The 15,986-nt window shown below is 34.9% G+C and overlaps 1 protein-coding gene and 1 long non-coding RNA gene across 4 annotated transcripts in view; one reads left to right on the forward strand and one right to left on the reverse strand.

Annotated features, from left to right (window-relative positions):
* Window positions 1–15,986, forward strand: part of GluProRS (Glutamyl-prolyl-tRNA synthetase) — a 53,970-nt gene that overhangs the window by 25,883 nt on the left and 12,101 nt on the right. The window contains exons 14-22 of the mRNA XM_073074019.1: window positions 8,856–9,065; window positions 9,462–9,668; window positions 10,527–10,718; window positions 11,961–12,116; window positions 12,528–12,632; window positions 13,234–13,341; window positions 13,926–14,096; window positions 15,156–15,270; window positions 15,662–15,810. Coding sequence (XP_072930120.1) covers window positions 8,856–9,065; window positions 9,462–9,668; window positions 10,527–10,718; window positions 11,961–12,116; window positions 12,528–12,632; window positions 13,234–13,341; window positions 13,926–14,096; window positions 15,156–15,270; window positions 15,662–15,810 — 1,413 coding nt within the window. The remainder of the gene's footprint in view (window positions 1–8,855; window positions 9,066–9,461; window positions 9,669–10,526; window positions 10,719–11,960; window positions 12,117–12,527; window positions 12,633–13,233; window positions 13,342–13,925; window positions 14,097–15,155; window positions 15,271–15,661; window positions 15,811–15,986) is intronic.
* LOC140742938 (uncharacterized) lies at window positions 1,376–4,582 on the reverse strand. Of its 3 annotated transcripts, none has more exons than XR_012102317.1 (4): window positions 3,976–4,582; window positions 2,797–3,098; window positions 2,159–2,338; window positions 1,376–1,968 (listed from the first exon to the last, which is right to left on the reverse strand). It is a non-coding gene; the product is annotated as an uncharacterized LOC140742938 (long non-coding RNA). The 3 variants fall into 3 exon arrangements; XR_012102316.1 differs by having other exon boundaries at window positions 2,802–3,098; window positions 3,976–4,579; XR_012102315.1 differs by having other exon boundaries at window positions 2,808–3,098; window positions 3,976–4,554.

The following is a 15,986-nucleotide window of genomic DNA, read 5'->3' on the forward strand; positions in this document are numbered from 1 at the left end:
TGGTTAGCTATCTGATATGTCTGTAACAGCTTTAATTATAATAACTATTGTTTTTAGAATGATTTATGATGGATTCAGGACTTTTTCTAAAGAAAGTTAATTATTTTTATTTAGTGGTCAGAAAGGCCGATCGGTATTTACCTGAATATGTTTTAGACCCACACGAGGACGTGAAAATTGTCAGTTCTGGCCGTGTCGCAGGCAGTTGAGAATATAATTCGATATTAAGTGGGTTTCTGTTCAAAACATTGTAATTAGATTATAGTTTTTAAATAAAGAACACTGTATTAACTTTACGATAATTTCTGAACGAATATTTGATTTAATCTTAATAATTAAAATTTGGAACTGTATCGAGTAAACACTTGACGAACGCCATTGAACAGAGCTGTTTGGCGGGAATTAGGGGCGTGGTCTACCCCTATATAAGAGCTCATCCTGGCAGGTGCAGGCAGTCTATCTTCGGATAAGACTCATGAAAGAGCTCTGCTCCCAACAGAACTGTTGGTTTACCTGGTACAGTCTAGCACTGTATATTGCATAAGCGGAATCGCTAGCGCGATACCCTATGCTTTAGCTATATTGCCTGAACAAGGCGATACGCTATTTGGGTGGACGTGTGGCCACTATACGAACACATAGAGCTGAGGCTCTGTTCGTCTCCATTCGGGTGGTTGTGTAACCACTATACGAACATAGAGCTAAGGCTCTGTTCGTCACTATTCGGGTGGCTGTGAGGCCACTATACGAACATAGAGCTAAGGCTCTGTTCGTCTCTATTCGGGTGGTTGTGTAACCACTATACGAACATAGAGCTAAGACTCTGTTCGTCACTATTCGGGTGGCTGTGAGGCCACTATACGAACATAGAGCTAAGGCTCTGTTCGTCACTATTCGGGTGGCTGTTTTGCCACTATACGAACGTAGAACTAAGGTTCTGTTCGTCATTATTCAGGTGGTAGTGTTGCCATTATATTAACGTAGAATTAAGATTCTGTTCGTAACTATTTTAACTTTGTTTTACTATTTGTACACCTGTTATTTTATTGAGTGTTGTCCTATCCTGTAAGATTAGTGTGTAAATCAACCTTTTGATTATTATTTATGGCTATTTAATCCCTGCAATATGGGAATTCCTAATCCTGACATACCTTCCTTGGCTCCAGATCCTACATATATATTAACTCACGATATTAATACTTAATTAATTTTAGGAAATGTATATTTAAGTAAAGTAATTGAACATTGCATTACTATTTACTACTCTAGAATAAGATTATTTGTATTTGCTATACGATCACTTCTGTGCTCCCATTACTTCTATCCATTCAGTTATTTCCTTAACTAGTATTCAAAGGATTAAGTAAATGCAATATTAACATCAATCATAATTTATTTTCATCTTATTTTTCTAATAATACATAAACAAAACAGTTTTCTAGCGGGTAACAACCAAATGACTTCAGTATTTCATATATTTACATCTGATCAACATATGTAACAAAAGTTTATTGTAATATTATATGTAACAAAAGTTTACTTATATAATAAACAAAAGAAATTCAGTACGTATAATAATTAAAGTTTCAAAATTCATAAACTGCTTTCAAGAATTCATATACTGGTATTGAGGTAGTGCTCCATAAAAACCTTCCCAGATATTTCATACAGCGGTGACAGACTATTACTTTTTGCACTGAACAGGCTTGTTGCGTCGGAGTGATTTGATTCTTCATCATGTCTAGGGCAACATGGTGTAGGTTCCATTTCTTTATTAATACCATCACTGAAACTGTAAGGACTAATCGGAGAGTATAATGTATCTTTAGTCTGAAGAACCACAGTATCCATGGAATGTATAGAACCTCGAGCGGACCCATCTGATACATTATTTTGGTCATCATTTTGAATGGCACATGCAGGAGTTTGTGGTTTATGTTTCACTACATCTTTTTCTTTCTTCATTCGCTTAAAAAAGGTATAAATCCCATTATAGTTACAAACATTTCAATTATTATAAGATTTTTTTACAGAATAAAAATGCTTTGTTTTAGCTATGCATGTTTAAAATTTATATTTTACATAAATATATGGAAAAGTAACATTAATGTAATATATATCATGAGGGGTTTTTATCATAGTATAATTAATGAATTACCTTTCTCGTCAGCCTAATTAAGTCCTCAAGTTCATCAGAATCAGTAGAAGCTGTATTAAAGTCATTTGGACTGACTTGTTCATAAGTGTCGCTACTAGATTGTATAGTGATCGGGCTGTATATCTCTCTGGCAACACTTTTATTATTATTTTCGCTCTTGTAAGATTTTCTCTCCACCTTCTGAAACACGAAAGAAATATTTAGTCCATTTAGTGCACTTTTTTATTGTAATCTTTAAATGTGACAGAAAGTATTAATATATGTAAAGAGTTCATACCTAGATACCAAAAACAAACAAATTTACAACTTAAAACAAACGAAATTTAATACAATGTAATTTAAAAAAATCCTAAATGCACAATTCAATTGTGGCACCACTGTCCTCACAAGTACCTAATTAACCTAAGTAACCTTCAATTTGGTAATAGAGTCAGCATTAACAGTATAATGATTAACTATCAATAAGACTCCTATTCTATTGAATTTATTAAATGTCTAGATGATGTGTGGGTTATTAGGGCAACTGGCTAACTTTATTTATATGTTTTAAGAAGGAATTTTTTTCGTCACTTATAGAATAACACATTTTTTTTAGTTATTTGAAATATTTAATTTAGAACCGCATAGAACATAAGAACCTCACATATACCTCAGCCGATGCTCGTCTGTGTATTTGGTATTCTTAGATGTTTGTCTGTGATAATATTGTGCACGTCTGCATCTCTTACGGTCACAGAATGGCACAGTACGCTCCACTGTCATTCGTGTTAGTTGAACTTTCCGAATGCATTCTGTTTTCATTTTGGCCTTTTTTTTCTTATTGGAATTTGGGTCTTGATTTCCTTTGGCTTCTGAATCACTGACAACAATTACGTCCTGCCTGCATATTGTCAAATTGCTGAGCTCCATAATTATATTTATATTAATTTTTCATTAAGACCTGTAACAAAAAAATACTGTTTTATACAAAAAATAACAAAAAGTGTATTGTTGTATTATTTTTTAATTATGTTCCTTATTAATATTACATAAACATATCTAATTATCAACCTATCTGTTGCTTGTATTAGCTTACTCACCGAACAGTAAAGGTTTTTATGCATGAAAAGCACTCTGGAATGTGAGTTTCAAACATGGAATGGTATAGGTCATTTGTTTATTAAATCATATCTCTACAACACATATGCAAGGTATTCCTAGGAGCCCTAAGGGGTATCATCGCATCAGGGACCACCCTGAGAACTGCAATCCTAATAGGAATGGATTAAAATTACGGCAATGACTTACCATCAGCCTCTTTCTAAAAATGTCTACAGATACAATAGTCTATAGACTAACACACACTAATCACAACTACAATTCCTATAATAGTAATATAATATTATTTCCTTATGTGTGTCTCAAATTAGGTGTAAAATTATGTCGATGCGAGGCATATGAAGCATCATAAATGAATACTCAGGTGTAACACTAGCCTTGGTGTCATGATAAGACCCGTCCAACTTCAGTTTATTTTTCATTGAACTCACAGGTACAAGAAGTACTCTCTATGTCATAAAAACACTACATACTAGGTATGATATAGAATTCCAGGTAATGTTTAAAATTATAGTTTTGTATTTGCGATATATTTATGATCGTTTCTCTTTACCCTTACTAGTTATATGTAATAGAATTGCACTACATTAAAAAATATACCTATATATACAACAATATTATCCATTAAAACAATATTTGCAAGCAAATCCTGTAGACAAGTCACAAGCTCAATTAATTTAGAAATCAATAATGTATAAATACTTTATATAAATACTTACAATTAAAGCTTTTGTCCTCCAGTTAACTCGCGCTCTGAAATACTGAACAACACACAGCTTTCAAAGGCTGCCTAGTAAATCGGTATACGCCCTACCGTTACGAAGAAACGTACGTGGGCTGGGGTAATCAATGTCATCTATAGGTACATAGAGCAGTACAGACTGTGATCAAATTAATCAATTTTCAGTTGAAAACGCACCTCGCCCCAAAGCCGCGTTTCATCAAACAAATTATCATTTGAGTGTTGGTCACTTCTTATTCATTTTCTGCACTACGACTACGAAATTGTATTGAAAACTTAAAAGTCACAACTCCAATAGACATAAAATGCAAACCATTATTAAATTTTAAATTGCGCAAATCAATTGAAAGCACGCGCCAGTTGCCTTCCACTTCTACCCTTCAATAGTGACATTATTTGATAACACAAGTACGCAACACTGACAGCTCGGGTTTTTATATTTACATCGTGTTGATTTTTGTTTTATAAAAAATATTGTTATCAATAAAAAAATAAAATAACAATAATTACCGGCTTCGAACATACGAACATTTTTTGGGAATTAAATGTTTTGTTTATAATCTCAAAAAAAAAATTAAGAAAATTTATTTAAAATATTGCTTAAGAAATTTTGACCTTTTTATTCAATATTGACATGTTGAAACGCGCACTCGTCGCACCAGACACGAATTTATTTGAATACGATTTACTTTGTTTACGCGAAGATGAGCTTCGATCTGATTAGTTATATGAACTTCTCGTAGGCACGTTGGTTTAGTTACGTTTTTCAGTTAACAAACTAGTGAAAAAGCTCCATCGTTAGCTTCGTCCATTTATTTTAGATACGGTGATATGCTTGAGCGTCCTTGACTCCTTGCCCTTGCAATCACGTGTCTGGAGTGCATTCGTACTGCGCAGGTTTACCCCGACTCCCCGCAATCCTCCCGTGATTCGAAATCAATAAACAGTTTTCCACTATGTTATTAAAAGGGTGTCTACACAACAGAGTAATTTATTTTAATGCCTGGTATTGTGATGCTTAACTAAGAGGACGCTGAAGTTTTTGGACTCTGAATATTCTTTATATGTATAATACCCTATTAATATTTTTACCTAATGACTTATAAAACGTTTTTAAATACATAAAACGTTGACAGATTAAAATGAAGCACATAATAAAGTTGCAATGAATTAGTTTTACGAAAACCATAGATTAGTAACGAAAAAATGCAATTTTTATTATTTTTTATACGAGAATTACCTATAGGTATGTATTTATAGGTACCGTAACATGTATTTTTAGTATTTCTACCTGCGGATATGTATGCGGATATGTATTCTTTGGATAATACTATATTATATTATATTGTACTATATTATATTGTAAATTACTAGGAAATATCATACAATATAATAATTCCATATTATGTAATATTTTACGTAGCCGTCGCGATAAACTCGCAATTGCATACAATACCGAAATGTGATTACTAAAGGCGTTGAAGCGGTAATCTAAGAATAAGAGCAGCTTCTTGTAACCATCGAAAGAAATGATAATATGTACCTATGCCTAAAATTCAAGTGCCATTTTCTTCCTTTATTTACATATTCTGTTACAGTGTACTGTAAACTAGAATTAAACGCAGATTAATCAAACTTACACAGGTTCACTGTCCAAGAAGTAATGGCGCTTCCATTTCGACCACTAAGTTCGTAATCAGTGCTTTCCCGGTAGTTAGCAAGCTAACTGTGAGAGTGAGCTGGAGAACAGCACAATCAGCACACTAGCTTATTTGATAAACTAAAATAAAAAAGTTAAACATTACCGTTAAAGCTTCACTTGTATTTAATAAGGCACAGTATAAGGATTTGTACCGTGAATAAGGTATCGAAGTAAAATGCATTTTGCATTGCAAGCAACAGGCGGCGCTTTGTGCAGCGTAAGCGTATTTTGTTTGATATGGAGAACTTTTGTTTAAATTTCGTCATGATTATTCCACTCATTCTGAGCGACAATGAATATTAAAATGGAACAATGCTTTATTTTAAGTATAAAGATGTGCAATTAAAATACCTAATACCAGTGGCGGCGTAAGACCAAAATTCTATGTGGGCATAATACAAGTTTTATTATTTATCTGTGATAATACGAGTACATTTTGCGGGGCCCTATGCCACAATACATTGTTACGTCGTCAGAGGCCGGGGGCGGAAAGTGGAATGGAGGCCCCGACAAATACGAATTTCAGTGATGGGTTCATTCCGGCGACCTTTTTATTTTCGTGGACCTCTAGAGGCGCGAAGCTACCTGGGTCGCGGGGCCGCGGGCAATGGCCCACGTCGCCCACGCCACAGTATAAGTATCTATACAGTATTATATCTTCATACAAATGCACGGAACCCAAGTTATACACCTACGCGCCTCGATTTCGGTATGCACTCGGTATACGAACAGGCGCGAATGTGTCGCAGTGATGAGCGGTCAGTGTGACGGTTTTTAGGCAGAGTTTTTTATTAAAACAATTACTTATATAGCGTCTGTACTAGTAAGTACCATCATGATTTGTTTCTTTTTTATTAGTATTTCGATTTTTTACCGATTCATAAATAAATAAATGGATAGGACGAAGGAAAATTACATACGAATGATAATTTAGCAAAAGCTAGCCTCGTTGAACATAACTATACTTTTCATACCTACTAATTTGCAACCTATTTATTATAACTTATTAATTCCACTAAAACAAAATCAAATCAAAAATTTCGCCTGCTAAGGAGCGGCTATGTAGAGGCTAAAATATAATATTTACAATTAAAAAAATACTATAAGAAAGTTAGACGTAATTCAAATATTGTAGGCGCGTAGCCCTAACGCAAACTGTCGCCCAGCGCCCTTGTATTATATAATTCAAGGATAGGGCCGAGTTACAATAGGTACTGTATAGATCCTTACACTGTGCCCACGCCTTACGCCGCCACTGCCTCTATCTTTGTCACATTCATGTCTGATTTTAAGTCCTCTTCTCAATCGTAACATATCTCGCACATAATATAAAAGACGTCTTTTTTTATAACATAGAAATGGCAACTACTATAGCATTCAGTCTATCTGATGTTAACGGCGAATGTCGCGCATAGACATCTATAAATCAATCCAAAAAAAGATTAAAGACCAAAGGTCGGCTAAGATGCGTCGCTTCTCCAGAGGGCTAAGTTGGAACGCCTTGGATAAATATGTTTCCCTTGTCACATTTTAACAGAGCAGCACTCAACCTAGCTGCTGTAAAGCAGAAATAAGTGTTGATACAACGGCGGTGCCTCCAGAATCTAACAACAATGGGTTCCACCCACCTTCATATAAAATAAGCTAAAACGTCACCTTAGCTGTTGTATTTTTCGCGATTTTCATACCAGAAAGGGACAACTAATTTCATAGATGGTAGAACCCTTTGCGGTTCGACTCCGGCGGCACTATCGCCACACCTATTTCTACCTAATGCAGCAGTGTTAGGCGCTGCTGTGTTCCGGTTTGAAGGGTGTGGTAAGGGAGACAGACTTTTCGGAGGCGTTCCAGCTTAGTCCTCAGGGCTAGCGGCGCATCTGTGGCCGACCTCAGGTAGGAATATCTAATCCTATCTGGGGTTAATTACAAATGTCCATGGGCGGCAGTAGCCACTTACCATCAGGTGGACTGCATGCTCGTCTGCTACTCCAATATTGTAAAAAAAAGTAGACATTACTTTTACATAATTCTCAATAGACGAGATAGTAACATAATTAACACATTTGATTGTTACTTAACATCACTACTCTTCATCAATCATTATCAAAAAATATATTTTAATGGACGCTATACATTTCTCGCTGCGCACTATTTATTCTTTCGTCAGTTATAACGTAAGAGGCGATGATTAACAATTTGTTCGTTGACTTTTTCTTAAGTGAAAGGCCTCGTGATTCACATACACGTTTGTGTCCACGTAACAAAAACGTCGCTTAACATCCAGTGCAAATGTTAATATTTAGTTAAACGCACGTGTATCGTTTTTTGGATAGGTAAAGTACGTATCTATTTGTAATAGTGTTTTTAAATATTAAGAATAGTGAAGTTTTAAGATTTAATTCTTCTGGATAAAATACTAATTTAACTTTCCATATGGTTCGAAAACGTTCTTTTTTAGCGTTGTTTCTGTTTTTTTTTACAATTTATAGTTCGGCATATTGTTTTAATGTTGTTCTATAGGTATTTTTTTCAATTCTTTTATCTTGAGCTTCACAGGTGATTCTAATTTGATTATAATCAAGATAATGTTTTTTTAGTAAAAGGGATAAATATTTACTAATACTTTTTGAGAGATCGTAGATCGTGCGTTTGATTTGAATTCTAAACTTATTATCGTGAACGTACTTTTTTGTTATTGAGTTGTTAAATAACTTAATTTAGATCATATTTTATAACTAAGAACTTTGCTGAATATTAGTTGAATAACAACGTTGTCATCCTGCAGGTTGTTCATCCAACATTAACATACTAAACCAGATGTGCTACGGTTACATCTCAATGGAAATATTTAAATGCATATTTTTGATCACAAGCTTTTCTGTGGTTTTCGTGGGTTAGGTTATTTAACAATATAGGGCAAAAAATATAAGGTATGACATTCTTTATAAATTCCTTTACCGTATAATCCCAACCAGTATCGGTTTAGCGGATTCGAATGTTCATAAGCATTAATACACAGTCTTTACTATAAGAGCACACTTACTCTCAGACCTAATGTACTTTGTAAGGGGATCCCAAATTCTTGTAGACCCAAGAACATCAGCATTTCATAAGACAGCCCTGGATAAGTATGTAAATAGTTGTATCATTTACAGCCGAAGCCCGTCCAAGCCAAGCAAGTGAAGCAGCCAAACGCGGCGAAGGTGGGCGCTGCGGACGATGCGGCCAAGTTGAACGAGGAGATCACCAAGCAGGGCGAGGTTGTTCGGGCGCTGAAGGCCGCTAGGGCCGAGAAGGTCAAAGTTGAAGAGGCGGTCAAAACGCTCTTGGACCTTAAGGCCAAGTATAAGGCGGCTACTGGACAGGTCAGTATACTACATATCTATTGTCATTAACGATTTATCCTAATTTTAATTATATGGATTTCCGCAATGCTTTGCATATACGAGTACCCATGATTTTGATTATACCTCATTAATTATTTAAAAATGTTAGTATTTGAAAAGTAAAATTATTTTCATTTCAAAGAGTCGTCGAGCACTCGGTTTTTCTTAGCAAAATAATAAATCTAAATATTTTATTTAAAGTAGATTCTTTATAGATTTATTATTGAACGTAATTACTCTGGATGATAATCAGAAAACTCACTTGAAGTGAAGAATCAGCAACTTGAAGTGTAGAGGGTCACCCAATATTTCTTATTCTGTCATAATATTGTACATAATAAAAAAATAAATAACTGACCCTTTTGCAAAAACTAGGAGTGGAAGCCACCAGCAATACCACTGCCGGCCAAGCCGCCGACCTTCACGGGCTCCACCGACGCGGCGTTGTTGAACGAAGCGATCACAAAGCAAGGGGAACACGTGCGAGCGCTCAAGGCGGCTAAGGCTGAAAAACACTTAGTTGATGAGGCGCTTACGGCACTCCTTGAACTGAAATTGAGATATAACGCCTCTACTGGACAGGTTAGTTTTTCTACCGTGTTAAGGATGTATTTTTGTGTTGGAGATTAAATTCCAGTGAAAAGTTATAAAAAAGCAGTGATAGCCCAATGGTTTGAACGAGGGGTCCGATGTTCAAATCCTATGCACGCACCTCTGATTTTTGAAAGTTAAGTGCGTGTTAGAAATTAATTATCACTTGCTTAAAACGATGAAGGAAAATATCGTAAGATATCTGAGAGATTTATATAAGAAAAAAATCTCAAAGGTTTGTGAAGTCTACCAATAGGCACTTAGCCAGCGCGATGGACTATGACCTAATCCTTCTTATTCTGAGAGGAGACCCCTCCCCAACAGTGGGACAATAATGGGTTGATGACGTGACGTCAAGACGAAGGTATTTCTGTCATAGAAAAGTAGTGCAATTTTGGTACCATCATCGCAACACCTATTTTTAGCATCAGTCCTAAACGCTATTGTATTCTGGTTGTATGGGAGCGATACTTGTGTAAGACTTTCCAAATTAGTCCTCTGGTTTAGCAAGGCACCTGTAACCAATCTCAAATAATATTTTCTTATATAGGGTTGCATCCCAACCGTGACCACTTAGCATCCTGTGAGTTGGTAGGCTGCATGTTTATTGGCTGCCGCCATTTTCTGGCGATGACTATGGTAGAACCTGTAAGGTCCGATCGGATAGGCCCCATCCCTACACCTCTGCCAAGCTTAAAGCTACTCTTGCCGACGTACATATGAGGACAATCTGAGCCTGCTCTAAATAGTTGGTTAGATATATACATGGGCGGGAGAATCACTTATCATCAGGTGATCTGCATACTTATTTGCTACTTTGATCTCATATAACAAAACTCTTCTATCTAGGCCTGGAAGCCAGGAGTAGCACCACCAACCAAAACACCATCAGTCAATGCGTCGACCGTAGACGACGATATCACCAGGCAGGGTGAACTGGTCCGCTCATTGAAAGCTGTGAAGGCAGACAAAACGTTAATCGACGAAGCTGTTAAAGTATTATTGAAGCTGAAGGCGGAGTACCTGGCGATTACTGGACATGTAAGTAGTGATATGGTATCCTAATTAATATAAATGTGCATTTAAGTTTGTTTGTTTGTTTGTTTGTGTGTTACACTTTCACGTCATAACCGACTGTCATGAAATTTTGTACACACGTTGTCTGAGGTTCAGAACCCCTTTTATCCTGAAAAAAGTACAGTTCCCGAAATAAAAATATAAAACCAAATTATGTGTTCAGTCTCTGACAGTCTCTGAGAGGGGTGGGGATTTGATCATGGCATACAGTGTGTAAAAAATTTAGTTTTCACTTACTTCGACGATCCATCAAAATACCAGAACAACATACATAACTAAAAATAAAAATTTAATTGTCATAATTATGAAGATTTGGTATAAATTCCCATTTGACTTGTATAGTGGGCTAAGACTTAGGCTTGAACTCTAGAAAGAAGACCATGCCCAGCAGTAAGTTAGTAATGTAATGACGTCACGACGAATAAGAATCTGTAAATCATACGTAAATTATTTACTATTAGGCTAACAATTACAGCTGAACAAATAATACTTGTATTGAGTATGACCATTCTTTTGTTCGTAAGCAGGCATTGAAGACGATTTTAAAGTGGTACTATCTGTATCGTATTATAGTTTGCGTGCAGTAGATTTATGTGTTTCTTATCTTAGTTTATAGGTTATTAAATTCAGTGTTAACTTCGCTGGGTAGTAACCATTATTATACGTATACTATTAGTTTCTTATTATATGTAATGCATTAATAATTCTAAGAGTACTAACCAGTAATACCAGTAATACTACCTACTAACTAACCATGTAATTTCACTGTGGCCTAGGTTGGTTTTAGATTTAAAACCCTTCAATAATGAGCAGCTATCTTGTTCAACTGCTGCCTACGTCCTGAGTAACTATAATTTAAAAATATTTTGTTGTATTTAATTATACCCCCTTCAAAGCACAGTAATTTTTTTAATATAATGGTTTTATTTTTAAAGATGGCGATTTATTTTAAATAACAGACAAATTTTAATCACATTTCTGTTTATATGACAGCGGAGGGTAATATTTTTTAAGTTTTTTTTCAAGTGTTTTTTCAAGTAGTTTTTGACATGCCCTTCAGCCCAAACGGCTGGACGGATTTTGGCATATGTCGTTGGATTCCTATAAATTGTGGGACTGACATAGGCTACATTACCTTCCTTTTCAGTTAATTATACATTTTTCTTAATAATTATCACTACTTTACATTATACTTTTCTTCCTCAGGAATGGAAGCCCATACCCATTCTTCCATCGGCACCACCAGTACATAATCCTGAAGGACAACTTCTGGGGAACCTCCTAGTCCAAATAGCAGTTCAGGGAGACAAGATACGGAAACTCAAGGCAGACAGAGCTGAGAAGGGAGTTGTGGAAGTTGAAGTGAGTGGTCTTTTTCACCTAGTTTACGTAGATTATGCAGAGATTAAAGAGATTTCTGAAAACAAATGGTTTCGATACTAAGTATCTAACTTTAGATTATCGAATTACTATATTATTTTATTTTTTACTCTTAATGGACATCCTATGTATGTAGTAAGGTATAAGTGTTTAGTACAATCCTTTGCCTAATAAATCCAATATAAAAAAATGGATGTAGGTAAAACTAATGTTGTAATAAATAAATAAATAAATAAATAAAAAATATATCGTTTAAGAGATCAATCTGTTCAAAAATTAATTCATACAGTTTTCTTTCATACATGCTTTTATGTGTTGGTATCAGGCTAATAATATTTTAAAGGATAGAGAGGTATGCGAATTTATTGGTACTGATTTGACTGTTTGTTTCAGATAAAGAATTTGTTGAACTTGAAGGCTCAGTTCAAAGCATTGACCGGCAGCGACTGGATGCCAAACGCGGGTGGCCCTCAAGAAATAAGGAGAGTAGCTAACCAGGTAACCTTATAAAGCATTTTTTTTACAAAATGGGTATTAAAAAAGAAATCTTATTTATTTATAAGTTCTTGAACACAGAAAAGTTATTAATAGCAAAGACAGATAGCATATAGAAAAAAAAACAATTGAAATTAATAACTATGAATTATTGATTACTAGTTTTTGCCCGCGGCTCCGCCCGCGTTTAAAAGAAAATAATATAACACATAAAACTGAAAATTCGTACCTTCAACTATGCTATAGATCATCACTTGATCAAATGCATATTTTACGATTCAATCCTTACTAATATCGATTAAAATAATCGATGTTTTGGGTCCAAAAGATCGATTCTCTGATTAATCGATCTTAGATCGCCATCCCTAGTTCCCGTGGGATTTCCGGGATAAAAACTATCCTATGTCCTTTCTCGGGTCTCAGACTATCTTTGTACAAAATTTCATTAAAATCGGTTCAGTGGTTTGGGCGTGAAGAAGAGACAACCAGACAGACAGACAGAGTTACTTTCAGATTTATAATATTAGTAAGGATAAGGATAAGGATTTGTATACCTGATTGTTATTTAAAATAACGATTTATTAATTGTTTTTCGTGTAATTAGGGTGCATCACCATCAGCTATGAACAAGTCAAACGGTGAAGCGCTCGCTGCTGAGGTGGCTAAACAGGGCGACGTCGTTAGAGACCTGAAGACCAAAAAAGCTGATAAGGTAAGCTACTTTTTAATTTTTATTTTGCTCATTTTTTTAAGCTAATTTTGAATTGTATGTCTGCCTAATAACAGCAATGTTAAACGCTGTTGTGTTCCGGTTTGAAGGGTGTGGTAATGAAGACATACTTTAGGTAGAAATCTAAACTTATCTGGGATTGATTACTGATATCCATGGGCGCCAAAAGGCACTTACCATTAGTTGGACTGCATGCTTGTCTTATATTATAAATAATATTTAATATTGTCCATTTGTTTTATATTTTATTCTTACACGCACACATGCGCATACGAAAACGTACACAAAGAGTAACTTGTCTATTTGTTATTTGTAAAATGTACAAAGTATGTTAGCAAAGACTTGAATTAACGCCAGGAGTAAAATAGTATAGCGACGATCGGAGTATGAAGTTTGCTTATAAACCATGTCTAAGGGAGAATGTGAATCTGAAATACAGCGCTGCCAAAGAAGCTGAGAGTTCTTCTTTGCTCGCAATACAATATGTATTACTGCAAGATATAACTATGTATTTTTGTAGCAAGTTTAAAAAAGAAGTAGAAAACTTCCTATATTTATGTTTTCAGGCAACAATAGACGCTGAAGTGAAGAAACTCCTCGAACTGAAAGCGAAGTACCAAGCTGAAACGGGCGCGGCTTACGCTCCGCCGGTACAAGCCAAGGAAGCTAAACCAAAGGAGAAGCCCAAGGAGAAGAAGGAGAAAAAGGAAGGCAAGGCCGCTAAGGCTAAAGAACCGGTAAGTAATAGAATCGCTTTGTACATTCTTTATGATATACGTAGTTTCGTATTTTTGTGGATACGAATAACTCTTTATGGTCTAAGATCCCGATATAAGACCACCTTCACTGAACTTCTTAATGGATGACGTTAAGGACGTTTTTTTATATTAAATTAAATATGGCAATAAGTATATTGCAAATGAGTTTAAATTTTTTTTTTTTCTTAAACATTTCACTGGTCTGATTTATGTACAAATTACATACCGATCGAAAGTACGAAGCCTAGAGTATGAAAATGTTAGGTTAAGTTAGGTTAATTAATGTTAGGTTGACTATTCTTTTCCTCTCACAATCCTTGGGTAAGCGGGTATAGACAGGTAAATAAGTCGGCCTACCCTAGGACTGTGACAGGAAAAAATAGTCAACCTAATGTTCGCATATTATAAGGCTTCATACTTAGTTTGTAACTTTTCTATTAACGATAAAAGTGAAATGTTTAAAAAAAAAAGCTATTCTGAACTGAATTTTTTTAATCAACCCATTTGCAATATACATTTTGACATAAATATGTCAATATGTATATAATTTGATATAAAAACGTTTCATCCATTAAGCAACTCGGTGAAGGTCGTCTTATATCGGGATCTTCCACTATTATGAGTTTAATCCTTTTGCTAAATAGTAGTATCGATTTTTCTAACGATGAAATAATGGAAATGAATAAACCGACGTATAAAGTAGATCTCTGCTTTTAGCATTAACGTCAAATTTCCTAAAAATAAACTATAAAGTATTTTTGATGATTTTGATTAATAAACCCTTTATTAATGTGTAGTCAAGTTTGAATATAAAATTTGAAGGTCGAGGAAAAAATATGAAAACCGGAGAATAATTGGCATGTTACAAATATTTATTTATTTAATTTAATCTTTATTATTAACCTGGTAGTTACAAAGGGTGAACTTAATGTCTAATGGAATTTTTCACCAATTAACCTTTGGTAATGATGAAGTTGTGGTGGGTGTTACATCTAAATAACTTGAAAAGAAATATATATCATTTTATTTCTCTTCCAGTCTCCAAAACCCGCGAAGGATGAGTCAAGCGGTGTGAAGAAAGTCACTCGGCTCGGTCTGGAAGCTAGTAAGGAGACCGACTTGCCGGAATGGTACTCGCAAGTCATTACTAAATGTAAGTTTAATTACTTTTTATGTATAAAATGTAGCAAATGTCATGTGAAGTAGATTTCTTACGGGTCGAGGTATTTTTAAGACGTTACTTAATAATACTCCAATACTTATAACAGTTGGGTGTAAGTAAGGGAAATAATGCAAAGGCTCTTTGTGTAACAGAACGGATTATCGAAAATTTTAGGTTTTATGGGTTAATATTGCATGTTAGAAGTTCTAATCGAAAATAATGATGAAGAATGCATCAACGGTTCAGAAAAATTAGGCTGTCTTAAAAAAATATAATAAATTGAGAAAGTGGGCCAAAACAGTCATAATTCTATGCAACATACATATTATTTTTTTAAATTGAATAATGTAATCAGTCTATATCTACATTGTATCTATTATAGCGGAGATGATCGACTACTACGACATCTCCGGCTGCTACATCCTGCGGCCCTGGTCCTACAGCATCTGGGATGTCATACGGACCTTCCTTAGCGACAACTTCAAAAAGCTCGGCGTTAAGGATGGCTACTTCCCCATATTCGTGTCGAAGGTATGAAATGTATCTCAATATATTATAACCTCATAATCGAATCGATTGGTCAATCTTAATTAAAGAAACAAATAAATATGACTTAACATAAGATTTTTTTTTTACTTCTTATCTCACTTAAAACATTCTTTTCTCTATATATATAAATATTTAAGTAATAATAAAAAATGTAAAAA

The sequence above is a fragment of the Epargyreus clarus genome, unplaced genomic scaffold (assembly GCF_041222505.1).
Source record: "Epargyreus clarus isolate Ecla_fem2 unplaced genomic scaffold, WU_Ecla_fem_2.2 ptg000006l, whole genome shotgun sequence".
In the NCBI taxonomy this organism is placed as follows: domain Eukaryota; kingdom Metazoa; phylum Arthropoda; class Insecta; order Lepidoptera; family Hesperiidae; genus Epargyreus; species Epargyreus clarus.